General features: G+C 46.4%; 1 protein-coding gene and 1 non-coding gene across 2 annotated transcripts in view; both read left to right on the forward strand.

The window, feature by feature from the left end:
* ABHD2 (abhydrolase domain containing 2, acylglycerol lipase) overlaps window positions 1–27,102 on the forward strand; it is a 109,978-nt gene that overhangs the window by 4,260 nt on the left and 78,616 nt on the right. The window contains exons 2-3 of the mRNA XM_029064839.2: window positions 22,337–22,418; window positions 26,578–26,778. Of these exons, the coding sequence (XP_028920672.1) occupies window positions 26,585–26,778 (194 nt within the window). The 5' untranslated portion in view covers window positions 22,337–22,418; window positions 26,578–26,584. The remainder of the gene's footprint in view (window positions 1–22,336; window positions 22,419–26,577; window positions 26,779–27,102) is intronic.
* On the forward strand, window positions 13,326–13,463 carry LOC114812361. The gene has a single exon (XR_003760017.1). It is a non-coding gene; the product is annotated as a small nucleolar RNA SNORA7 (small nucleolar RNA).

The raw sequence follows: 27,102 nt of genomic DNA on the forward strand, positions 1-27,102 counted from the left end.
AAGGCGCAGTGTTTCAAAGAAAGCATAGGGATGGACCAAGCTGACTCACAGCCTCCGCTCAGGTTCTGGGCTAGCTGGCTAGCATGACCCAGCTGGGTGCAGTGTTTGCATAAAATAGCAGCTGGCAGGGTGCTCATTATATCTTCTGCCTCCCTGGTAAAACAGCTGAGAGGTAAACAACTCGTTAGGGATGGGCACCTCAGGCTTTTATCCCCCTGCGTGTGGGTTTTCTTTTCTTGACCCTGAGTGAAGGCTAACTCCAAAGGTAGCTTTTGTCTGGTGGCATTGATGTTTATGAAACTGATAACCCTAGAGGTGTCTGTTCAACGGATCCGGGCGTCCACTGAATCCATGTCCTGTGGGCTGGGCTGCCTATTTTGGGGTGAGCGTCATCTCGACGCCCTCCCCCGCAACCCATTGCATTTAGGGAGCCTCTTCCAGTTGAGGGTCCCGAAGTGCTTTGATATACAGTGACAGGTGTTTTTCCCTCTTGAATTGAAGGGAAGCTTGAAAAAAAATTCAGCCGCCAGTTTCAAGAAGCCACTCCGCCAGTGGTTGTGGGTAAGCCAGCTGCCAACAGTTATCAATCAGTTAATCACCAGTATTTATCCAGAGCTTTCTTTGTGCAGAACACTGTACTAAGTGCCCGGGAGAGTCCAGTAGAACAGAGTTGGTAGACCTGTTCCCTGCTCACAAATGAGCTTCCAGTCTAGAGGGAGAGAGTCTACCTGGGAGTTATTGAGGATCCTTCCTCAACCCCAAAGCGATGTTGACGTGCTCCAGCATCATTTGAGGACTTGGGGCAACCTTAGGTCAACTTGTTCATGCCTGTAGAATTCCTCCCCTTGGAGCAGAGAGGTGATGTGCCCAGGGACATGTGGTAATTGGGAGTCAAAGACCAATCCATCCCCCAGAACTCCCAACTGCTTCAGAAAGGATTGCCACCCTTTGTCTCTGGAAAATGTCCAGAACTCTCATCCTCTCTCTCCTCTCCCCTCCACTCCCCAAACATATACACCTTGGGTCATCTCCCAGTCCTTATCAGCCAGGATGTTCTTTTCGGTGTGTAGCCCAAATCCCCATTCCCCCTTGACCTGATTTCAGCGACCCACGTGTCTTTTTCTGCTGTGCTTTCCTCTGCCCATTCTTTAACTTAATTTTCCAGCCATTAAGTGGAGAGATGGATGTACCCCCTGGACCGTGAGTTCATTATGGGCAGGGAACATGTCCGCTAATTGTGTTGTAGCCTCCTAAGCGCTTAGTACAGTGCTGTGAACATAGTATGCACTCAAATACCATCGATCGATGGATGTACCACTCGTGTGCTTATCCCAGTTATTTCACATGTCATCCCGTTGCCCAAGAACGCAGAGCTGAATAGCCTGCCAACTGCTCACCTCTACAGCTGCTTTCGGCGATGGTCTGTGCTTCCTTACAGGACAGAACATCCTCTCTTCCTCCGAAGTGATTCCCCTACTGTGTAATATCTGAGACTCCAGGCCCCCAGGGGTGGGGGGTGGGGGACAGGCAGGGGCAGAGATTTGGGGGTTGATTCTGAATCCACTGGAATTAAGCCAGGCCCCTTCAGGCACTGTTCTTGCTTTGATTCCTTTGATGTGTACTTCAGTTTATTAAATGAGCTTCCTGGTTCAGTAATGCTATGTCACAGTTTAAACTGTTCAAAAGAGACTATATTTTGATAGAGGTGAAACCTGGGCAACTGCATCATTTGATTTTATAAATTAAAATGGTTTCCCACTGTTCCTCCTTTATGCTGCCGGTAGAGCCTCTTCGATCAATCGGTTGGTGATATTTATTGAGCGCTTACTGTGTGCGAAGCATTGGACTAAGCACTAACTAGGGAGAGTACAGTATAATATAGAGAAGCAGCATGGCTCAGTGGAAAGAGCACGGGCTTGGGAGTCAGAGGTCATGAGTTCAAATCCCGGATCTGCCACGTCAGCTGTGTGACTGTGGGCAAGTCACTTAACTTCTCTGTGCCTCAGTTACCTCATCTGTAAAATGGGGATTAACTGGGAGCCTCACGTGGGACAACCTGATGACCCTGTATCTACCCCAGCGCTTAGAACAGTGCTCAGCACATAGTAAGCACTTAACAAATACCAACATTATTATTATTATTACTATAATGGAGTTGGACCTGATCCCTGCCCTCAAGAAGGGTACAGTCTAGCGGATGAGTTTACCATCTCTTCCTTTTCCCTTACGCACTGAATTGCATTTTCCTGGCTTTGAATCGGCAGTCTGAGCTCAGTATCATCACTGTATAATAACGGAGAAGGTGTATATTTGGGGTCATAGAATGTCACAGATTTTAACCCTGCCCAAAGCAAAATGTGGTGGTCCCAGCTCAAGGAAGATGTGGATTGTTTCCAAACTGTTAACAGCACCGGGAGTAAGATGTGAAGATATTGGCTAGTTGTAAATGAGGATTTTCAAGCCCTCACATCTCCTTGTTCCATGGCAGTTTGGGGCAAAGAATTCATTGCTTCTCGGTCTACAAGTACACAAGCTTACTACCAGTCTTTTAGCAGTACGGGCACACGGGCTTGGGAGTTAGAGGTTGTGAGTTCTAATGCCAGCTCCGCCCCTTGTCAGCTGGGTGACTGCGCAAGTCCCTTAACTTTTCAATGCCTCAGTTACCTCATCTGTAAAATGGGGATTAAGACTGTGAGCCCCACATGGGACAACCCGATAACCTTGTATCTAACAAAGTGCTTGGCACATAGTAAGAGCTTAACAAATAACATCATTATTAATTATTTAGATCCTACCGGCTAAATTAAGGGCCTGGTCATGCTACTTAAGTTGAAGATTTTTCCCTTGCCAAATAAGGGATAGCATGGAAGAAGTCTCCAAATAAGGGGATAACATTCTTGACAATTTTCTGTTTTGAAAATATTTTCCCTATCGATTAACACTTTTTTTAATTGTTTCCTTGATGAGCAAAGTTCAGAACATCTGAGAGACATCATCTTTGCCTGCAAAGAGCTTTTGCATCTTGCCTTCTTCGATAAAAGATAATTATTTCTGGATGGCTGTCAGAGTTGGCCTTTTCCACATATGGGGGAGTCTGGTTTGCCAGTAGTAGTTGGGGTAGGTAGAAATTCACATGTCAAGAGATCGACCCACCTTCTCTCAAAATCTGTTCCCTCCACCTGCACCTCTGACCCCATCCCTTTGCACCTAATCGAAGCACTTGCCTCCTCTCTTCTTCCCTCCCTGACTGCCGTCTTCACCCATTCACTTTCCAATGGCTTCTTACCCACTGTTTTCAAATACACTCATGTTTCCCCCATCCTAAAAAACACTCTCCTTTGACTACTCGGCTTCCTCCCTTTTTGCTCCATCTTCCTCCTCCCATTCCTCTCCAAAGGCCTTGAGTGAGTTGTCTGCGCCCGCTGCCCCCACTGCCTTTCCTCCAATTCTATTCTTGAGCCTGTCTGGTTTCCACCCACTTCATTCCACAGAAACTACTCTCTCTAAGATCACCAGTGACCATCTCCTTGCCAAATCCTGCAGCCTCTACTATGTCCTAATCCTCCTCGACCTCTCAGCTGCCTTCCGTACTGCGGACCTCGCCCTTCTCTTTGAAACACTATCCACCTTGACTTGACTGACACCTTGACTGACACTGTCCTCTCCTGGTTCTCCTCCTGTCTCTCTGGTTGCTTCTTGGCGGTCTCTTTTTCCGACTTGTCTTCTGCCTGCCCTCCTCTAACAGTGGGTGTCCCTCAGTGCTCAATCCTTCTATTCTCTGTCTACACCCACTTCCTTGGAAAACTAATGCCCTCCCACAGCTTCAACCACCATCTCTACACTGAGTCTTCATTTTACCTCTGCAGTTCTGACCTCTTCCTGCCTTCAGGACATCTCTACCGGGATGTCCCGCTGACATTTCAAAACTAAACATGTTCAAAACAGAATCCCTCATCTTCCCACTCAAACTCTGTCCTCCCTCTGACTTTGCCATCACTGTAGGCAGCAAAATTACCTTCCCTATCTCACAAGTCCGTAACCTTGGCATTATCCTCGACTCATCTCTTTCATTCAGCCCACATATCCAATCTGTCACCATCACAACATCGGTAAAATCCAGCCTTTCCTTTCCATCCAAACTGCCACCTCCCTGATCCGAGCACTTATCACATGCCGCTTTGACTGCTGTATCAGCCTCCTGGTTGACCTCCCTGCCTCCTGTCTCTCCCCTCTCTATTCCACGCTTCACTCTGTTGCTTTGATCATTTCTCTAAAAAAAAAAAAAACATTCAGTCCAAGTCTCTCCACTCCTTAAGAACCTCCAGTTTTTGCCCATCTGCCTCCGTATCAAACAAAAACTCCTTACCATCGGCTTTCAAGCACTCAATCAGCTCGCCCCCTCCTGCGTCACCTCACTACTCTCCTACTAAAGCCCAGCCACTTCTCTAACAGCATCTTACTCACCGTGCCTTAATCTAGTCTCTCACCTCCAATTCCTTGCCCGCATTTCCTTCGGGCCTGGAACTCTCCCACCCCCTATTTTATATGACAGACCCCCCACTCTCCCCACCTCCAAACCCTTATTAAAATCACATCTCCTCCAAGAGGGCTTCCCTGATTATGCCCTCTTTTCTCCTACTCTCTCTCCCTTGGATCTGTACCCTTTAAGTTCACGATATTCACCGTCCCCCACCACCATTAGCCCCACAGCACTTAAGTACATATCCATAATTTATTTATATTAATGTCTGACTCCCGCTTTGGACTGTAAGCTCCTAATGGGCCGGGAACGTGTTGATCTACTCTTTTGTACCCTTGGCCCCCCCACCCCCCGCCAAACACTTAGTACAGCACTCTCCACACAGTAAGCGCTCAACTACTGATTGATTGACGTCTGTGCTGGAGTCCTCTAGTTATTCACTGAGATCTACTCCATACCCTTTTATATTCAGAAATGTGAGTGTTATTTTTACATTTTTGTTCTGTGACGGCTCCGTCTTTGAGATCAGGCTGACATTTTAGAACTATCTGATCCGTGGGTCCCCTTCTGCTCAGCTGTATTTTTCCTTCTTCCAGGGAAAGCCGTTGCGATCAACCAGAGATGCAGTATCTTTGCTTAGTCGGGCAGATAAACAACTCTGCTTGATTTGGCCTGTGAACTCAAATGATGTTCCAAACACTGGGATTTCAAAAAAAGTCCTTCCAACCACACATTTTGTGTTCTGTTAAATTTTTGTTAATTGCTGCCATGCAAGCCTAGCACTAACTGATTTCCAACATGTGTCTTCTCGCCTCTACAAGAGCTGCCATATGCCAGTGCATCAATCCTTCTATCTGGACGGCTTGGGGCTTGGGAGGAGATGTCAGTTCTCTTGATCCTTACCTCAATCCCACTTCCCGTGACCTTGGACGGTCACATGCTCTAGATGATCCATCCGAAAACGGAAAATGCATTCTGATTTTACTAATCCCTGGAACCACCATTTAACCTGCCTGCAAAGCTGTCTGTACGCTGTGTTCTTAAGGTTTCAGCATGTTATTAGACTATGTTTATGGTATTCCCCCTTTTTTTCTTAATCCTCTCCGCTGGTTCAGACCAGATGGCTAGAATTTTCTGCTTAGGCAATAGGCACTGCTCTTCCATGGGTAAATTTTAGATAGGGGAGTCAGTTGGCAGGCATAGGGAAGTATCCCTATTGATGCCCAGTGTCAGAGGACTGTTCAGGGCTGTATTTTGCTTTCTGTAATACTGCCTTTGGTTAGATGGCTGATGCCTATTAGCCACAGACGGCCTCAGAAGGAAATGAGCTTTAAGCCTCCCAGTCAGTCCACAGATATTTGAGGTCCATTGCCTGGAGGGTGAAGTACTAAGCCCTTGAGGTAAAGATTAGATACAGTCTCTGCCCTTGATATGTTTTCAGGGTGCATTAATAAGGGGAGCAAGACCGATAAACATACAATCAACCTAAACTGTGTCTGGTTGAACAGAATAGTTGCAAGGGCTTTGTGGCATTTTGAGAGGACAGTGGTGCTAGCTTTAAGATCTTCTCCCTCGCCCTCCTTCCCAGCCTCTCCAAAGGTAGGGTTGAGGAGAGTGGGTAGTCAGGTGATGAGGACGAAGCCCCGGGTGAGAAATACAAAGTAAGCAGCAGAATTCAGAAGGGTTGGTAAGGGCTAGAAGGAATTCTGAGTCTTCCTCCTGCATCCCCACCAAACTATCTGTGTAATCAGCTGAAGTGTCATGGGGTTTCCTAGTGATATACTTGGGTGTGTCTCCTAATCTTGTGCCCTCATTGGCTTCTGCTGCCCAAGACAGTCAATCTTTTTAACCTCCTGGGGGGGAGGAGAGTTCCTTGGCCTTTAGGTGAGCCTCTGAAGCAAATTCATTACCAGGGTGAAAGAGCTGTTGAAAAATTCTCATCTCCATCTCTTCTGGAAGAGGTCTTTCTTTGCAGCAACAGGATGCAGAGGTCTCAGGTTCTCTGTAAGGGACTCTTCTGGGACAACATAACTCAAGAATCCCGATATTGGCCTCATGGGAAGCAACATGGCCTAGTGGATAGAGCACAGACCTGGGAGTCAGAAGGACCTGGTTTCTAATCCCGGCTCTGCCACTTGTTTGCTGTATGAATTTGGGAAAGTCATTTCACTTCTCTGGGCCTCAGTTCCCTCATCTGTAAATTGAGGATCAATCCTGTGAGCCCCGTAAGGGACAGGGACTGTGTCCAATCTGATTATCTTGTATCTACCCCAGCGCTTAGTACAGTGCCTGGCAAATAGTGCCAACAACTACCATTAAAAAAAAATCAGACTTCCACCAGGGTTTTGAAAATTATTCAGTGTGGTCACATTCCACGCAGGGTTTAACACAACCTAAAGAGTTGCTTTTCAAGTAGTATCAATCAGTCATATTTGCTGAGCACCTACTGTGTGTAGAGCTTTTGGGAGAATACGGTAAAAACAGTAGACAAGATCATGGCCATCAAAAGGCTTTCCATCTAAAGGAGTTGGGCACTAAAATTATAGAAAGGTGAAGGTAATAGAGTGTAAAGAGAGGTACAGAAGTGCTGCAGGAGTGGTGGAGGGTGGGGGAGGTGAGTACTCAAGTGCTTAGGTGGTATGGAAGTGCTGAAGTGGCATTTAGAGAGATGAGAAGTGAATCGGAAAAGGCCCCCTGGAGATGTCATTTCAGAAGGACTTTGAAAGGAGTTGGGGAGCATTGAAAGGGCGGGGGGAGCAGTGATCTGCCGGATGTGATGGGGGATGAAGTTCAAGATGGTCACAGAGGGTGTGAGCAAGAGGTGGGCAGCCGGAGAGATGGGAATGAGGCCCGAATTGTGCAAGCTGGGAGGCAGTAGGACAAGAGTGGATAAGTAGACGGGAGAGACCTTATATGAGGCCCTTAAATCCAGTATTCAGGAGTTTCTGCTGCTTTGGAGCGGAAGATTTGAGGATTGGGGAAACATTTGCAGAAAAAAAAAACACTGTGGACAGCAATGTGAAGTATGGACTTGAGAGGGGAAAGACCGGAGGCGGGGTGGTCTGAAAGAAGGCCGAGGCAATAATCAGGCCCGACTAGGACACGTGCTCAGACCAGCGTGTGGAAAGTTTGGATAGAGGGGAAGGGAAGGATTCTGGGAGTGTTGTAGAGGAGGAGCCAACCAGATTTGGTGACGAGTGAATGTGAGATTTGAAAGAGAGGGAGAATGCAAGGATAATGCTGAGTTTTGGGGCTTGAGAGACAGTGAAGATGGTGGGGTCGTCAACCATTCATTCATTCAATCGACTTTATTGAGTGCTTTCTGTGTGCAAAGTGCTGTACTGAGCGTTTGGGAAAATCCTGTCTCTCCCATTTCAGTCTGTACTCTGCTGCCCGGATTATCTTTCTACAGAAACGCTCTGGGCATGTCACCCCCCTCCTCAAAAATCTCCAATGGTTGCCTATCAATTTTCTTATCAAGCAAAAACTCTGCACTGTTGGCTTCAAAGCTCTCCCTCCCCTTGCCCCCTCCTACTTCACCTCCCTTCTCTCCGTCTGCAGCCCAACCCGCACACTCCACTCCTCTGCCGCTAACCTCCTCCCTGTGCCTCGTTCTCGCCTGCCCCGCCGTCGACCCCTGGCCACGTCCTACCTCTGGCCTGGAATGCCCTCCCTCCTCACATCTGCCAAACTAGCTCATTTTTCCCCTTCAAAGCCCTGTGAAAGCTCACCTCCTCCAAGAGGCCTTCCCAGGCTGAATCCCCTTTTCCTCTGCTCCTCCTCCCCTCCCATCTTCCCTACTCCCTCCCTCTGCTCTACCCCTTTCCCTGCCCCACAGCACTTGTGTATATATGTACGTATTTATTATTCCATTTATTAATGATGTGTCTGTATCTATAATTCTATTTATTTTGATGCTACTGATGCCTGTCTGTTTTGTTGTCTGTCTCCCCCTTTCTAGACTGTGAGCCCATTGTTGGGTAGGGATTGTCTCTGTTGCCGAATTGTTCTTTCCAAGCACTTACTACAGTGCTCTGCACTCAGTAAGTGCTCAATAAATATGATTGAATGAATGACAAATAGACAACAAATAGACACATTCCCCGCCCACAACGAGCTTAGAGTCTAGAGGTGAGCAATGGTGCGAGAAGTAGGTGGAGTGGATTTAGGAGGGAAAGTGAGGAGTTTACTTTTGGGCAAATTGAGCCTGAGATGCCAGCAGGATATCCCGAGAAGCAGTGTGGCCTCGTGGATAGACCCCGGAAGTTGGAATCAGGAAGACCTCTGATCTATTCCTGGCTCCACCACTTGTCCGCTGCTTGGGCAAGTCACTTCACTTCTCTCATCTGTCAGTTCCCTCTTCTGTAAAATGGGGATTAAGACTGTGAGCCCTGTGAGATCGGGACTGTACCCACCCTGGTTAGCGTGTATCTGCCCCAGCACTTAATACAGTGACCGACACATAGTAAGCACTTAACAAATACCATTAAAGAATGTAAGGATAGCCTGGATGCAGGAGGAAATAGGGTGAAACGCACTTGGATCTTTATTGCTGAATTGTACTTTCCAAGCGCTCAGTACAGTGCTCTGCACGCAGTAAGCGCTCAATAAATATGAATGAATGAATGGACTTGGATCTGTATCGTTGAAGCACTTGGTATTTGCCCCACCCTCAGCTCCACAGAACTTATGTACACATCAATAATTTATACATATTAATGTTTGTTGCTATTGTTCTTGTCTGTCCGTCTCCCCCGTTTAGACCGTAAGCCCGTCAAAGGGCAGGGACTGTCTCTGTTACCGATTTGTACATTCCAAGCCCTTAGTACAGTGCTCTGCACATAGTAAGCGCTCAATAAATACTATTGAATGAATGAATGAATAAGCTCGTGGTGGGCAGCAAACAAACATGTCTACCAACACTGTTGTATTCCCCTTAGCCCTTAGTAGTACAGCGCTCTGGTCACAAGAAGCGCTCAGTAAATAGCATTGATTGATGTGAGATTTGCAGAAAAAGATAGCGGGTGGGGTGAGCAAGGGAGATTTGAGAGCCATTGCTGTAGAAGGGGTGGTTGAAGCTGAGGGAGCAGACGACCTCCCCAAGAGGTTGGATGTAGATTGAAAAGAGAAGGGGACAGGGAACAAAACTCTAAGGGACATCCACAAGCAGAGAAAGTAGTAGTCATGCTCCTTCTCCTACTGTTCCCCTCACAATATACATAATAGCTGTGGTATTTGTCCAACGCTTACTATGTGCCACGCACTGTACTGAGCGCTGAGGTAGATAAAAGATAATCCGGTCTCACATGGGGCTCACAGTCTGAGTAGGAGGGAGAAAAGGTGTTAAATACCGATTTTTCAGATGAGAGAGCTGAGGCACAGAGAAGTGAAGTGACTTGCCCAGCAGATATGTGGCAGAGTCAGGATGAGAATCCAGGTCCTCTGACTCCCAGGCCTGGGCGTCTTTCCATTAGGCCACACTGCTTCCCTGGGACTTTGCCACTTCTTCCTCTTGGACTTTGGTGCATTTTGACTTCACTGCTGGGAGTAGGGTAGCTGAAATGAAGCATGAAGATAAGGGACTTAATCCCCGAGATCCTGGCCGGGGTCACCACCAGTGCTTTTAAGAGCTCGTGTGTAGGGCGCTAAACCTTATGTTTAATTAGTAGTGGGTTTGATTTAGAGGAATTTCTGCCCCGAGAGTGGTGCTAAAATAGGAAAATGGGAATATTTCTGGGTTTTAGGACCCTGGAGGGGCTGGGCAGCTGGTGGTGAAATGCATTTTCTTCAGCCTGAGTTTAGAACAGATTGTATGTGCTTCTTTGAACGCTGTCGGTGTGATGTGAAAATGGCAGATGTCAAAGCACGTCTGACATCGCTTAAGATGGGCCGCGGGGATTCAAGTGGCAAAACTCATGCTTCCCATATTCTCAGTCTTGCAACAGCCTGTTAGATGGATTAGCCTTACTAACCTGGAACAGGTCCCCTTCTGGGTATAAATCAGTGGTATTTGAGGGCCTACTGTGTGCACCAAGGACAATAGAATTAGTAGGCATGATCCCTGTCCTCCAAGGAGTTTACAGTGTAGCAGGGAAGAGTTGGCTGGAAAGAGGAACTTAAAATTACAGAGAGGAAGAACTAATCAAGTATAAAGATATGTACCTATGTGCTTAGGGCTTGATGCATTCTTAAGGGTTAGGTGGTGTGGCAAGTCTGATGGGGCACTTGGGGAGATAAAGTGGGGAAGATTAGAGATTAATTAGGGAAGGCTTCTTGGAGGTGGTGTGATTTCAGAAAGACTTTAAAGATAAGGGGAGCTGTTGTCTGTGGGGACATATAGGGGAAGAGTGTGAGCAAGAAGTCAGCTGCAGGAGAAATGAGCGTAAACACGATGACTAGGTAAGCTCGGAGAGGACCAAAGATACAAGCAGGGGTGTAGCGAGAGAAGAGAGTGGTTGTGAGACACAGCATGGCCGTCATGTTTTTGGCCACAGACTGAATATGGAGGCCTGAAAGAGAGGGAGAGGTCAAGAATCATGCCAGGGTTTCGGGGTTTGTGGTAGTGCTGTCAACTGAGGTGGGAAAGATAGGTGGAGAGGATTTGGCAGAGAAGATGAGTTCAGATTTGATTCACTCTGTCTCATTTTTATAAATGATGTTTGTAAAGCACTACCCGAGTGCCAGGCACTATACTAGGCACTGGGTAGATACAAGCTAATCAGTTTGGATGCAGGCCCTGTCCCACATGGGACTCATGGCTTCCATTTTACAGATGAGGTGACTGTTAACAGAGAAGTTAACCGACACTTGCCCAAGATCATACAGCAGACAAGTGGCAGAGCCGGGATGAGAACCCATGTCCTTCTGACACCAGGCCTGGGCTCCAGCCACTAGGTTCTGCTGCTTCTCATTTTCTAAGATCCTCAGAGATAAGGAATTTAAAGCCCTGTATCAGTTCTCTCGAGCACCACCACGTTCTGGACTATGATGATTTCATGTTTATCGAGCTTCTGGAGTGGGTTGTACAGATTTAACTATTAGAGCCCACGGTCCAGAGCCTTCTCTAGAATGAAAACTCATTACGGGCGTTGAATGTGTCTACCGACTCTTGTATTCTCCCAAGTGCTGTGTAGAGTGCTCTGCACACAGCGCTCTATAAATGCCATTAATGATGATGTGTCATAGAGCAGTGGTGGAAATATACTGTAGGTGACAGGATGTGGTCTTGGTGCTTCTGGAGCTTAAAGAGAGCTTAGAATAAGCTTCCAGGCAAAGGAAGTCTTGTGGCAAGTTCTGAAGGAAAGAAGGGAAGGAGGTGACTTCATGGTTTGTTGGAACCGTGGAACGAGAGGAAAATTTGCCTTCAGGGAGGAGTTTTTGTTTTTCTTTACTTTGGAAGAGATCATCATTTAGCAGTGAACAAAGACAAAAATCATGTGCGGTGTTGATTTTGTGGCACAACCTTAGAGCTCTTGAAACTTATGGGAAGCATTCCTCTATGCCCTGCCCTTCAGGACTTGGGAAAAATCTATCCCGAGAGCATTCCTAAGAGGAACTGACAAACGTTTAGGACCAAATCCCATGTTCTTAACGTTGTAAAGTTCTCAACAAATGAGCCATGTGGTATCGAAATGTTGATTTAACTGAGTAATCTCAAACCCTTTACAGAAGCATCAAGTCAGAGCTGGCATTGTTCTCATTTCTGAGGCCGAGCCAGTGATGTAGCCCTCCCTCCCCTGGTCCTCGTGTTCCATACACGGCCTCCCCAGCAGTTTTCCTACTCGCTGCCCAACTGGCTGCCGTAAACAAATAACACTTCCGATCAGGCTGGAGTCAGGGACTCGGATTGAGCTCCCCTGGATGTTCCAAAGGGTGCCAGCCGTAGTGCGGTAATAACAATAATTAATAATGGTAATTGTGGTATTTAAGTGCTTACTATGTGCCAGGCACTGTACTAAGAGCTGGAGTGGACACAAGTAAATCATGTTGGACCAGGCCCGGTCCCACATGGGGCCCACAGTGTCAATCCCCAGTTTATAGATGAGGTAACTGAGACCCAGAGAAGTAAATAAGCTTGCCCAAGGCCACACAGCAGACAAATGGCAGAGCTGGGAGTAGAACCCATGACCCTCCAAATCCCAGGCCCACGCTGTATCCACTGTGCCATCAGTGCAGTCAGACTGTCCGAGAGTGAGAAAGGGGCTAGTCTGGAAGGATTCCGGGACCCTCACCCATCCCCACCATCACTACCCTCAGCTCCCTTGAAAATGCCACTGGCCCTGCCCACCTGGTCATCCCAGTTGCTGATTTTTTGTGAAGTCAAGAGAGGGGACTTCTGGAAGCACCAACTTTCAGAATTGGCAGGAAGAACACCCACATACCTTTGTCCTCATAAATAATATACATTCTGCTTCTTTCTACTTTACCTACAAGTCATTTGAGGAGCCGAACTGTTTCTAGCCATCTGATTCTATTTGGAAATTTGGTTCCATTAAATGTCCTTTTTCTCTTAATGGTATTTGTTAAGTGCTTACTATGTGCCAGGCACTGTACTAATCACTGGGGGTAGATACAGGATAATCAGGTTGGACACAGTCCCTGTCCTACATAGGGCTCACAAGTCTTAATTCCCTTTTTGCAGGCGAAGGAACTGAGGCCCAGAGAAGTGAAGTGATTTGCCCAAGGTCACACTGCAGACAAGTGTCAGAGCCCATATTAGAACCCAGGTTCTACTGACTCCCAGACCTGTGCTCTTTCCATTAGACCACACTGCTTCTCTTCTGACAATTTGTGCCAGTGCAACAGCTCTCTATAACAGTTTTTTGGGAGACTACTGCCTTAAGAGCCCCTCTCAGGGTCACACCTGGAGAGTTTCCAGTACCCTACCAGTCTTGGCTATGGGAGAGAGAGTCAAGCGGAGGCCTACCCATTCCATTCCTAGCTTGGGCAGTGGCTAGCGAGTGGAAGGCAATCTGCTACAAGTCAAAACTCACCCGTGCTGGGCAGCAGTGGCATGGGAGAGAGTCGAGGTCGGAGACTCGAGTTTACTGTGCGGAAGGCAGCAATGGTAAACCACTTCCATATTTATACCAAAAAGACTCTACGGATCCACTACCGGAATGATTACAGATGGAGAGCGGGGCATTCTGGGAGAGATGTGTCTGGGGTGTTGCTATGGGTCGGAAACAACTGGACGGGATAAGACAAGGCAACACTTCCTTAAGATGGTGGTTCAGACTGAAAACTTGTTCTCCAATTCTTGTGCAGGCTCAGAAGGGAAGTGCAAAACAGATGATGACTGCTTTTTGAACACTTCCTCATCTTAGCCCCAAGATCAAAGTAACCTTGTTGGGGTTCATTCAATAGTATTTATTGAGCGCTTACTATGTGCAGAGCACTGTACTAAGCGCTTGGAATGAACAAGTCGGCAACAGATAGAGACAGTCCCTGCCGTTTGACGGGCTTAGAGTCTAACAGTGTTGTCAGTGGAAAGTAAAATTTGAAATTGATCAGGCCAGCCTCATGTAGGCATTGGACAAAGGCGGTAAATAGCCTTAGCCTGTTCAACTTTGCCAGCTGGTCTTATCTCCAGAAATCTAGTGGCTTGAGTGTTTTCTGGTTGGGCATTGATGGTATCTTAAAATGGTGGCAAAATTTTTAGGAGCTAGTGGTGCCTTGCTCTCTGTGAAAACTGTACTCCTTTAGTGGTTAGAGAAAATCGGTTACGTTGGATCAGGAATATTTTTGTGTGTGAATTGGTATGTAAATGTACACTGACCAGTTACCAACTTCGAGTAAAGACATTGCAGTTCTTAATATGATTTACCAAGAGACCATTTTTTTCCTAAGCTGTGCTGTGGTCCTTATCATTCTAGAAACCAGTTACCTGCTTAGAAAATTACAGATATTTTTGGAAGAAAACACTGATTCTCTTTTTCCACCCAAGGAGAAGGAATGGTTTCCTTGTGGTAGAGAACAAATTCGCTTAAATGTAGAAGATGACAGGCGCTCTCTCTCCTCTCCAAGGCACTTGGTCTGTGGTAAGATTGTCAGCCTGAGAAGCTTCGTCCTCTATTTCGGTTGTGATGTGTAAGAGTGCTCAATTAAGTGCATTTTTTAGACCAGTGACTCAGTTTTCAAGATATATTTTTAGGTTGCTGTCTTTCCCAGGCAAGTTTGTGGGTTAGTGATAATTCTGGTCACTTAAATGTGGGGACACCACTGCCCTGAAGAAGCTACGTCCCGTCTTTGACCGTGTATGGGATGTCGAGTGACAGATCGAGCGCTTGTTGGGTGTGAGTGTGAGCCTTCATGGCTGCAGGGATGAACACAGTTAAATCAGATTGTTACTCCGTGGGTAAATTTGCACAACTCATACAAGTTCTTGCCCAGGTCAGAGTTACCACACTTTGTAAAGCTGAAAAGGAAGCAAAAGCAACTCCAGGTTATTTTTCTCAGTAAATTAATTCTTCATGCTTCTCCCCTCTCCTTCACTCCCCCATACCACCCCCTCACCGCCCAACTTCAGTATCCTCATTTCAAAACTGAGCTTGCTTCACATTGAAAGTTGAAAAACAGTTTATTCTCTAAAGGTTTTCATTTTTCAAACTGCTCTTTGGAAGTTTTCCACCAGTTGGAGCCCCATCTTTATATGTAGTGAACTGCTGAACAGAAACTGTCCACCGAATAATAGCAATAGCCTTCTCTCCTGACCCAGGTATATTGGAAGCAGGGCTGGCCCTGTCGTTGGCAGGTTATTCCCGAACAAACCGTTCCCATCGCAGTTGTTTCCATTTCCCAGATCGTGTGTATTTTGTTTCATTGGACTGCTTTGAAGAAATTAGTCAAGCAGACATTGCATTGGTAGGAGGAACCTCTGGCCTAAACCAACAAAGAGGAAGGGGTTGGGGGTGGGGGTGTTAGGTAAAAACGGTACAAGGAAATACTGTCAGGTTTTGGCAGAGCGTCTGCCGGAGAATCAAATCCTTTCAACACTGTGCGTGAGGTACGAATGGGCCAAAAAGAAATCTAATTAATGGCACTGGGCACACAGTTCTTGACAGGCAGGTACACACCCTGGAACGTATTCTGTCAGCAAGTATGGAGGCACTCCCAACCCCAAAGGCAGTGACTCAGAAAAGAGAAAAACCGGGAGCTGTGGGACTCTCTGAGCAGTCTTCTTCCGGTCTTCATTCGCCACCCCTTTTTTCATGGGGACGTTCGCCTGCTGTAATAATCGTGGTATTTGTTAAGTGCTTACTATGTGCCAGGGCCTGTACTAAGTGTTGGGGTGGGTACAAGCAAATCACAGTCCCTGTCCCACGTGGCGCTCACAAATCTTAATTACCGTTTTGCAGGTGAAATAACTGAGGCCCAGAGAAGTGGAGTAATTTGCCCAAGGTCACACAGCAAAGAGGCGGGGCCACGATGAGAACTCATGACCTTCTGACTCTCAGGCCCGTGCTCTATTTACTCTGCCATGCTGCTTCTCTGTGTTAGCGTCCACAATCCCGTAGCCGCAGCGGCCTCCTCACCCAGGGGGTAGTACCTCCCCAGCTCCCAAAAGGGAAAGGAGCAAGATTTGATTCCATTTCCCCTATCCGTGAGTATCCTTCCTCTCTCTAGGATTTTGCCTCTAGACTGTAAGCTTGTTGTGAGCAGGGAACGTATCTATCAACTGTTACGTTGAACTCTCCCAAGCGCTCTGGACACAGCAAGGGCTCAATGAATACCACTGATTGAGTAAATACGATTGATTGGTCTAGGGCAAAGCACTTTTGGTTCAAGTCATAACCGAGCAGATTGTGGGAGTAGTTCAGGAAAACAGAGAGGAGAGAGTGGCCTGCTGTTCCCCTTCGAACCCCTCCCTTTCCCCCCTGTTTGATCAGGACTGAAAGGAAGGGTTAGTGGTCAGATGGACTCCCAAAGCCAGGGATACAATGGCACCAGCTTCAATAGCAACTGTTAGATGATCGGACTGTGTTATAGGCAGGTTCCCTCTGTGGGGTTCGGGCAAGCTGTCAGTAGGAGTGAAGGACACTGAGGCATGCTTCTCCCAGAATCCTCTTGTCAAGGTCAGTCTGGCTCTGTTCCGATCTCACAGTAGATACATCACTGCCCAGAGCCAACAGTAACTGCCTGGATGGAAGAAAAAATAGGTTCCTTGACTATTACCACGGGTGTTTTCTAGATTAATAATACACCTAGTGGATGTGTATTTCAGGATTAGTTTTGGCTGGAGCTGGCGCTGGAATTGAAGACTGTATTAACTGATCTGCGCTGGTCAGAGAGATGATCTGCCATGTTGGTTTATATCTATTTTAGAATCGAGGGGAGTTGAGTGCAACCTAATTGAAAAGTGTGTTGAAGGAAGAAGTCTCCATTTTTCTGAGACGTAGCGAATTTGACTTGTAACCCTACAGAAGAGTTTTCAGTTGGGGTTCCCAGTTTTGTGGTACAAATGATTAAAAATACAATTTTTTAGCACCAATCAATCAATGGTATCTATTCACTGCTTACTGAGTGCAGAGCACTGTACTAAGCGCTTGGGAGAGTGCAGTGCAACCGAATTGGTAGTCACGTTCCCTGCGCCGCTAGGAGTTTATGTAATGTCGAGTGGAGGACATGTCAGAAGAAATTATGGCAATGTACACAAGGAGCTGAGGGTGGGGTGAATATCAAGTGCTTACAGGGAGCAGCTCCAAGTGCATAGGTAAGGCAGAGGAAGAGGGAGATGGGGAAATGAGAGCTTAGTTGGAGAGGACCTTTCAAAGGAGAAGAAATTTTCGTAGGGCTTTGATAGTGGGGAGGGTGGTGGTCTGTCAGATGTGAAAGGGAAGGAAGTTCTTGACCAGAGGGGCACCTGGGCAAGGAGTTAGCGGCGAGATAGATGAGACCCAGGTACAGTGAATAGATTGTCATTAGAGGAGCAAAGTGTGTGGGCTGGGTTGTAGTAGGAAATCAGCATGCAATACATTAAAACAAATTACTAATCCAGGCAAACACCCCTCTGAAGAGGGAAGTAAATGACTAGGTAAACTTAGTGGTAGTAAAATTAAGTCAGTATTGCTGTCTGTTCACATACACTCTTGTTTCCCCTGACTGTGTAGGTCAGCGGCTGTTTTCCGATGTTGATTTTGGAGAATTTTCTAGGACTCTGTGTTTGCAGATGGCTGCTCGGAGAGCTAGGTACCTGGGAGACCTGGGCCATTTGTGGGAGACCAGTCATAAAGACCACTGACCTTTATTTTCTTCTCGTGAACTTAAGGCTGTATGGCTTTCCTGAAGGTGGAGAAGTGAAGGGAAGCATCGTAAGCTGAAAAATGTGACGAGATGACGTTAAAAAATGGTAGTAATAGTGTTTATTAAATGCTTCTTGTCTGCAGAGCGCAGTACTAAGTGCTGGGAAAGAGTACATAGGTGGGAATTAGACAAACCCTGTCCCTTGTGGGCCTCACAGTCCAGTCAAAGGCTGGAAAAATAAGGATCCTTAGTAAAGGAGATCAATCAATCAGTGGTATTTATTGAGTGCTTACTATGTGCAGAGCGCTATACTAAATTCATTCAGTCATATTAATTGAGCACTTACTGTGTGCAGGGTGCTTGGAAAGTACAATTCAGCAACAAATAAAGACAATCTCTACCCAGCAATGGACTCACAATCTAGAAGAGAGTACAGTGCAACAGAGTGAGCAGACATGTTCCCTGCCCATAATGAGCTTACAGTCTAGAGGTGAGAGCAACCGAATCTAAAAGGGAAGGGACACAAAAGAAAGATGTAGCCAATAATGGGGGAAGATACCCCAATCCTCACACCTCCGGTTGCATTCCAGGAAAGAGATGTGGGCCATGTATATCCTGGTTTTTCTAGGGAATTGGTGGAGCACGTACTGATTGGCAGGTGATGAGTCTTGAAACGGACGATCGTGGATGTCAAGAGCAATGGTCACACTGTTCCTCCGAACATCTTTAGGCATCATTGTGGGAAACAAAATATAGATCTGGTGAGCCAGTGGTCTGACTCACCAAGGTCAATTCCTGCAGACTTGTAGTCTAAACCTCATCTGGTCAGTATCACCTCCAGATCAGTTGTGCAGTGGGCTGATTGGGAAAATCTGTAGGAATTTGAGGATATGAGAGCCAAGTACAATAAGCAGCAGCATTAAAGGCAGAGTGTTTATTATGACCAAAACAAAACAAAATAAACTGAGGACCAAGGAAACAAATTCAACTCATCTGTGCTTCAGAATCTTATCCAGAACAGATATGTAAATAGCTTTCAAACTGATGTAGATGTTCACACCATTGGATTGAAATTACAAACTGGATAAGTTGTCATAGTATTTATTATTGTAATTATCATTATTATTATTACTGGATAAAGGATCATAAGCACAGAAAAAGAACCAGCAATCAGTTTGGATGTAATTCAAGGGAATTTGGTTTTACCTCCATTAAAATTGGGCCATTGGCATACAGGCGTGAAGGGTCGGATGGTGTTTTTATGTGTTTTTGACAGCTAAATTAGGTGGCGAAAGCAGCAGTGAAGACAGAAATAATCGGGAAGTCGTTAGGTTAGGAAAAAAGTAACCAATCAATAGTATTTGAGAGCTTACTGTGTGCAGAGCACTGTGTGCTTGGGAGAGTGTAATACAACAGAGTTGGTAGTCATAATCCATGCCCAGAATGAGCTTGCGGTTCAGAGGGTGAAGCCAAATGCAAAGGTAATTCATCTGGGTCAGTGTCCAGAGCACTAATATTTGGTGGCAGGGAGAATTTGAAATAAAGTGGAGGCCCAAAGCTTCCAAAAGCTCTCCAGTGCCAAGGAGCTAATGTGACTTTGGGTCTGAGTACAGAGACCTCACAGATAAAAGCAGACACTTATGATTCCTGGCACTTTGGCCACTCAGGTTTTTTAAAAATGTTGAAGGAGATCCCTTTGGAGGTTTTCAGACTCCACAGTGACAGCCTGACTAGCAGACTATGAGATCCGTCAAGTTCCAAGTGTTCCCAAACCCTTCCCGCATCTGCCCGTGGTGTTGTCATGTGGCATCTGTCGACAGTGAGGATTAGGAGGCCGAAGAAAGTACGATGCCAATGCGGAGAGTGTGCTAAGGGTCAAATTTTCAATCTTAAAGACACCATAGTCCTTCAGCCTGATGGACATATTTTTTCCAGGCCCTGCCACGTTTCTCTCCTTTTCTCAGCTTAGTCCATGCTAGTTTGTGTGCCTGGCTTTTTAAAAAAGAGGCAAAATCTTGTTGGGTTTTTTTAATGGTGTTTTAAGTACTTAGTTCTGGAGTAGATAACAAGATTATTAGTTTGAACACAGTCCATGCCCCACATGGCACTTAGTCTTAATTCCCATTTTACAGATGAGGGAAATGAGGCCCAGAGAAGTGAAGTGGTTTGCCCAAGGTCACAAACTAGACAAGTCTCAGAGCTGGGATTAGGACCCAGGTCATTCTGGCTCCCAGCCCCATGCTCTCTCCTCTAGACCAAGCTGCTTCCCAGTCTTACCACATATTCATCCCTCTGACCTCAGTACCAATTCCAAATAGTCAAACAGTTGCAGATGCAGTATCCCATTTCTCTTCCTCAGTTTAGCAGCAATACAGTACAGAGTTCATAGGTGGATGATTTGGGGCCCACAGGCAGGTTCTATTACATATTATAGCATCTTTATATTTATTATTGTCCATCTCCTCCTCTAGACTCTAAGCTTATTGTGGACAGGGAAAGTGACCACCAACTCCATTGTATCGTACTCTCCCAAGCATGTAGTTCAGTGCTCTGCACCCAGAAAGTGCTCAATAAATACCTTTGATTGATTGATTGATTGATAGACTTTAAGCTCATCGTGAGCAGGGAACGTGTCTACCAACTCTGCTGTACTCTCTCAAATGCACAGCGCTGTGCTCCGCACACAGAAAGCCCTCGGTAAATACCATTGATGATGATCCCTAGGTGCCTTGCCAGTGTAATTCTTCCTGAGCGTGATGAAAATTATAGGGAGTACACGGGGTGGTTAGTAAGGGTACCCTTTCTAGGAGTCCCCCTAGCTGCTCACTCGGCTGATACATGGAATGATTAAAGACCTGAATTGTATATGTCATTGACGCTCACTAAAGTGAGCACCATAGTTTTTAAGTCCATCTTCCAGTGTGTATATGGGCGAGAGGGCTCATTGTGTATATGAAAGCGTCAAGGATATTGATAGAATTGGGAGACGCTGGCGCACGCATCAGGAATTTTGGCCAGTTCACCTTGCTGCTCCCTCCTGAGAAATAGCAAATGAGTCCCGTGAGAGTGACAGGTCAGGAGAGCATTGGGGAGGAGCGGCCAAGGGTCTCCGGAGAAACTGGACGAGGGAAGCCAGCGGGGAAGACCGGCAGAGCTGGACTCCGCACTCTGGGACGTCTCACCCAACTTCTGAGCTCTCCTGGGACCTGCTCTCTTCAGTTGGTTGTCCACAGCCTTGACTCTCGGGGTCCTCCCTTTCATCATCGGTCAGGGTCTTTAAACTCTTTTAGAAAATGCTTTTCAGTTTCTGAACCCCGGGGATCTCCAGATTTTAGAAGTGCAACTGAGAGTAGCAGCAGCAGCATCTAGGACATTAACGCTTGTTCTTATCTGATCCCTTGCCCTGGGAGGTGCCCAAGCAAGCTTAGCATCGGTAGTCATTAAGATAAGGTTAATCATAACAAGAAGAGTAACTTGTGTTATGCAGTCCTTCCTAATAAGCACCTCAAGGCACTTCAAGGTCCTCTTAACATCCTTGAGTAATCCAAAATGGGCAAGGAGCAGTATTATTCCAAGTTCTTTCCCCCCTTCCACCCACCCGTGCAAAATGAGTTAATTGAGCCTCAATTAATTCAAGGGACTTGTCCAAGATCACCTAACAGCTATGTGGTTGGAGCTTGATTCCCTCTTCAGAACTCTGTCTCCTATCGGAAATGTCTCATTCATTCTGTTTCTCTCAATATTGTGGAGGACCAAATATGGCTCTTAGGTTGCCTCCTACCACTGGTCTAGCAAAGTAAAAAAAAAAAAATGAAATCTTTTGAATGCCATCATGGCGTCACAACCAGTGTGTCCTAGTGGAAAGAGCATGGGCTGGAGTCAGAGAGCCTCGGTTCTAGACCCAGCTCTGCCACTTACCTGCTGTTTGACCTTGGACAAGTCACTTAACTTCTTTCTGCCTCAGTTCCCTCATCTGCAAAATGGGGAGTCAATGCCCGTTTTCCCTTCTACATAGATTATGAGCCCATGTGGGACCTGATTATCTCTTATCTACCCCAGTGCTTAGTACAGTGCCGGGCACATAGAGCTAACAAATGCCACAATTATTATTATTATTCTCTGTTTATTAGCATGTATATGGGTTGTAATTTTTTGCGGAAATAACATGTATATGATAACCGTCATAATGATTTAATTTGGGGTATTGAAGACACTACATAGTTTATGTGTGCAGTCCTCAATGGCTTCCTAAAACTCGCTAAGTGACCCCAGCATAAATAATCGCCCAGCCCTGCTCAAGATGGTGTTGGGTTGTATTAGGGGGGAACTTGGCAGTTTCTGAACTGAAGATTCCTCCTTCTTTATCAGGATAGGTGTGACGGGCTGGATCAGGAACTGTTGCCCATCGGCAATCAATCGCGCAGCGATGCCTATCAGTGAATTCACAAAGGCTTTGATGGAGGAGATCTATTAGAGCTGGCTATGTCTCGTCGGGGCTACAAGCAAGCTAATCGACACCATTTTCCTCTCCCCTCCAGGATCTCGGGTGTGGATTGATGATGCTGCATGTCTCCTTTCCTGGGTCCATCTTAATGCCATCTCTCTGCCTTTTAGGAGCGTCTGACCAGGAAGCTTGACCTGGACCGCCCTTTGGACCTGACTGAGTGTTTTCGGTAGCAGGAAACCGGTGACACAGGTGAGCTGGGAAAATATTTTTCTTTTCCTTTCATTCCCAGGTTAGTGAGGCAGAAAGGAAGGGACTGTAACCCCCTATGATTGTCTGTTATTTCGCACTGAAAGTAGAGCAAGGTCATCAAGACCTGGCAGAAGCCTGGACTTTGTCCAGGTGGTTTCATTCATTCAGTCATATTTATTGAGCACTTACCATGTGCAGAGCACTGTACTAAGTGCTTGGGAGAGTACAGTACAACAGTAAAACATGTTCCCTTCCCACAATGAGCTTACAGTCTAGAGGAGCTTGTGTTCAGGGCAAACCTGGTTTATATTGATTTTTATAGGAGACAAGTGCTGTTCGTAGGCAGGAGCTTCTAGGTGCTAAGCTCTCTGTGGGCAGGGAACATGTCTACCAACTCTTTTGTACTCTTCCAAGCACTTAGTACAGTGCTCCGCACGCAGTAAGCGCTCAGTAAAAATCGATGATTTTAAGACAGAAGTGTTTTGACAAGTATACTTGTTTCACTCCAGCTCCAAGACAAGGATTGCTTCTCCCAAAACTGTTATGTGAGTCATATTTACTGGGTACTTAATGTGTGCAGAGCACTGTACTAAGCACTTGGGAGAGTACAGTAGAACAATATAGCACACATTCCCTGCCCACACTGAGCTTACAGTCTAGGGGGAAAACAGACATTAATATGAATAAATAAAATTACAGATATGTACATAGGTGCTGTGGGGCTGGAAGGGGAGCTGAATAAAGGGAGCAAGTCCGGGTGACGCAGAAGGGAGTGGGAGAAGAGGAAAGGAGGGTTAGTCAAGGAAGGCCTCTTGGAGGAGATATGCCACATTTGGACCCCCTCTCTGCTTTCCATAGAGCTTTAACCCAACTTCTCAGACTCTTTCCCTGTGTCTCCACACAACCGGCTTCCTCCTCCTTCCCAGGCTAGAGAGGAGAACAAGGTCTCTTTCAACAATCATTCTTAGCCTTGTTCCACCAATCTCATTTCTCCAATTTGACTTTTGGTTATCGCAACCTTTTCTGGTTTTCGAAGCGTTGACCCACAGCAAACCCCCAGAGTGAAGCTCACCCCCAGCTTCCTTTATGAATCCAAACGTTTCAATTTCTCCTAATGGACATGCTTCCTATCTTTCATTACCAATACAGAGGTACATTTCTGAGGCCCAAACCCCTCACTTCCCTCTGACCCTCTGCCTTCTTTGTGGGCCACAGACAAAGTGCTTTTTACAAAAAGTTAAAGCCTGTTAAAAACCTCTGCTCTTCAAACAGAGGGACAGAGGTGGGAGCTCTATTAACTCACCACAAACCTTCCTACTATCTCTGCTGCCGAGAGGGATCTCTGAATGATCTTTTTCTCCAGCCATCTAAACATAAAAATCTTCGTTTTGCACAACATCTTCAGTACAGGCTCATTGCGGGCAGGGAACGTGTCTACCAACTCTGTCATTTTGTACTCTCCCAAGTGCTTAGTACAGTGCTCTGCACATATCAGTCCCTCCATAAATACCACTGATTGATCGATGTTGTTAAATCTTTCCTAACTACCTGGCTTGGGTGGACCGGTTACTGTTCGTATTTTTCACTGGAGAGCCAACACAAGTGAGAAATCCAGCTTGAAATCTTATCAACTTTTAAGTAAACTCCTAAAAGGAATGGGATCAAATAACTCGGTTATCTTATAACAGTCACTAGATAGCCAGAGCCCTGATGGGATCAGTCTTGTCTCTGGGACATAATACCCACTGAAGTGTGAAGCAGTTTCAAGTCCTAAGCATTTTCACTGGGAAAGCCATTTCCCTTTTAAGAAGCCGAGGTAACAGAAAATAATAGTAATAATAATATTTTTTGGTATTTGTTAAGCACTTACTATGTATCTGTCGCTGTTCTAAGCATTAGGGTTGATACAAGTCAGGTCAGACATGGGGATCCCTACTCCACATGGGGATCACAGTCAAAGTAGGAGGGAGAATAGGGATTGAATCCCCATTTTACAGATGAGGTAACCGAGGAACATAGAAGTTAATTGACTTGTCCAGATTCACACAACAGGCACGTGGTGGAGCCAAGATTAGAACCCAGATCGTCTGACTCCCAGGACCTTGCCCTTTCCTCTAGACTATGCTGCTCTTTGAACCTCACTTCAGATGGAGAGGTTTGGAACAGAAGGAGAGTCTCTTGTATTATTCTCCAATCATTGGGAGGGAGTTAAGATTTGATTTGCAGACAGAAAGACATCCTGAGAGTCTCCATTCAGGAGGGTTGAACAAGGCTTGTATTCTGAATATAGTTGACAGCTTTTACCTTGCCAATTCAGTTCTGCCCCAAGACTATTTGTTTAGTTGTTTTGACTGATTTTCCTGGCTGTTCTGGAAGCCTCTGAGTGAAAACACATCTTGTTTTTGGTTTGTTTCTTTGTTTTTATGATATTTAAGTGCTTACAATGTGCCAGGCATTGTACTAAGCACTGGGGTAGATACAAGCTAATTAGGATGGACACAGTCTATGTCCCAAATGGGGTTCAGAGTCTTAATCCCCATTTTACAGATGAGGGAACTGAGGACCAAAGAAGTGAAGTGATTTGTTCAAGGTCACACAGCAGACAAATGGCAGAGCCAGGATTAGAACCCAAGTCCTTCTGACTTCCAGGCCCGTGTCCTTTGCACTAGGCCATGCTACTTCTCTTTTTTGAGGGAAACTCACATGTATTATTGTTGCTGCAACCCGATTTCTATCTGGAACAGCGTGGTATTGAAATCTTGAAATCCTACATCCTCCTGTTCATTACCCAGTGTTCTCATCATCAGTTCTTTGAAAGGATGAACTCTCCCCTAGACCTAGACTGATAGAGAAGGTCACTAAACCCAGGGACCTAACTGCTTCAGCTCTGAGTCATGCCAGACTCCCTCCCTCTGTTGGCCGACCGGTGGGTGGGCTTTCTTCCCCTGCAGTCCTCGGGTATGGCGTGACATTCTTTTCTTTCTGACCACCAGGAAGAAAGATGTCATCTTTTCAGATAGGGCAAACACCGCTTCAGAAAACCAGGTTGTTGAGGGATTACTAATGGCAGGGTTGCAGGCTTCTGTTTTTATGGTCTCCTAGCTCTCGGGTTTCATTCTACCAATCATTAATAGCCTTGATTAATGCTTACAATATGCCACTCCCGGTAGGAAGCACTGAAAAGAATAGTGATTCAGACCCAGTCTTTGGCCCATAGTTGGGCTCACAGTCTAGTAGAGGAGGAGGACAGACACTTAAGGGGACAAAATGGCAGGCTACCTGTTGGCCCAGATTCACAGACACCAGTCACCAGTGTCTTTTGATGGAGAGTGCCTTCCCCCTTGTCCTCCACTTCCAGAAAAACCCGCCTCAGCTTCACCCTACCTTCTCAAATCCCAGAGTTAGGACACAAAATGACCCAGGGAGTCTGAACATCTCCCAAAAGAGCAAGAAGAACCACCGGTAGAGGAAATGACCAGGGAATGAATTTCCTCAGCCTGTTTCTCCGGTTCCTCTGGGAAACGGAGGATTTGCTGCGTTTTGGGGAATATGTCTCTTACATTGTACTCCCCCAAGCACTTAGTACAGCCCTCTGCTTGATAAATACGATTGATTGATTGATTGATTGACTGAATTCAGCCTTTGCAAATGGCAGTGTAGCTGGGAAAATGGAAGTGTACACATCCATGCATTTGGGGTGAGAAGTGTTTGTATTTTGCCGACTGTGAGTGAGAACCAAATTGCTCCTTCTGCCTGCTACCCTTCTAGATGTGTTCACCTTCTCTAAAATGCGCTTGTAATGTTCCTGGCGGGACAGCTGCCCAGGCGATGACGTCCGGGGCGTGCTCAGGAGAAAAAAACCCCTTCATGGCTCATCCGGCAGAACTCAGGGCTGTTGGGAAAGCTGACTGCAGAGCAGGTGGTTGAGGCTCTTGGAATTCCAACTGTGCTTTGGCCAAGCTCTGATTCTTCTGCGGGGGCGATGGTCTCGTATTGCCTCGCTGGCACTACTCTTAGTCACTAGAAATTCTCCCCCACCCTCCCGCCCCAGCCCCCATGCTCCCGTCACGGGAATGGAAGCAGATCTCCTCCCCGACAGGCTGGGAACTCTACATTTGTTCTCATCCACTCTTGTACTCGTCTCCCTTATCTCCTTCAGGGGCAAGATGGATCAAGTGCTGGAGACCACCGAGCTGCCTGCCGTGTTCGATGGGGTGAAGCTAGCGGCTGTTGCTGCTGTCCTCTACGTGATCGTCCGCTGCCTGAATCTGAAGAGCCCAACGGCCCCGCCGGACCTCTATTTCCAGGACTCGGGGCTCTCCCGCTTCCTGCTCAAATCCTGTCCTCTGCTGACCAAAGAGTGAGTTGACCGTCGTCCTCTGTTGTTAAACTGTTTGGCTTTTTCCTGCCACAAAGGGTCGTGTTTTGTATTTAAATGAGTGAATATGGCCCGCCGATCAGGCGACCATGTTAAGTTGAGGGCCCTTTTGGTGATATCTGCTCTGATCCTGTTGGGTGAGAGGGCCGCAATGAGCTGGATGTGACAGATAAACATTTTCACAGCCCAGTCCTCTGCCATGGCATGGTAGTAGAAGTCCCATCAGGAAAGGGTTTATTCATTCACCGAGGGCCGTTTCGGTAGTAGGATGGGGGAGGTCAGTGCCTTGGGAATGAGAGAATCCAG

The sequence above is a fragment of the Ornithorhynchus anatinus genome, chromosome 5 (assembly GCF_004115215.2).
Source record: "Ornithorhynchus anatinus isolate Pmale09 chromosome 5, mOrnAna1.pri.v4, whole genome shotgun sequence".
In the NCBI taxonomy this organism is placed as follows: Eukaryota; Metazoa; Chordata; class Mammalia; order Monotremata; family Ornithorhynchidae; genus Ornithorhynchus; species Ornithorhynchus anatinus.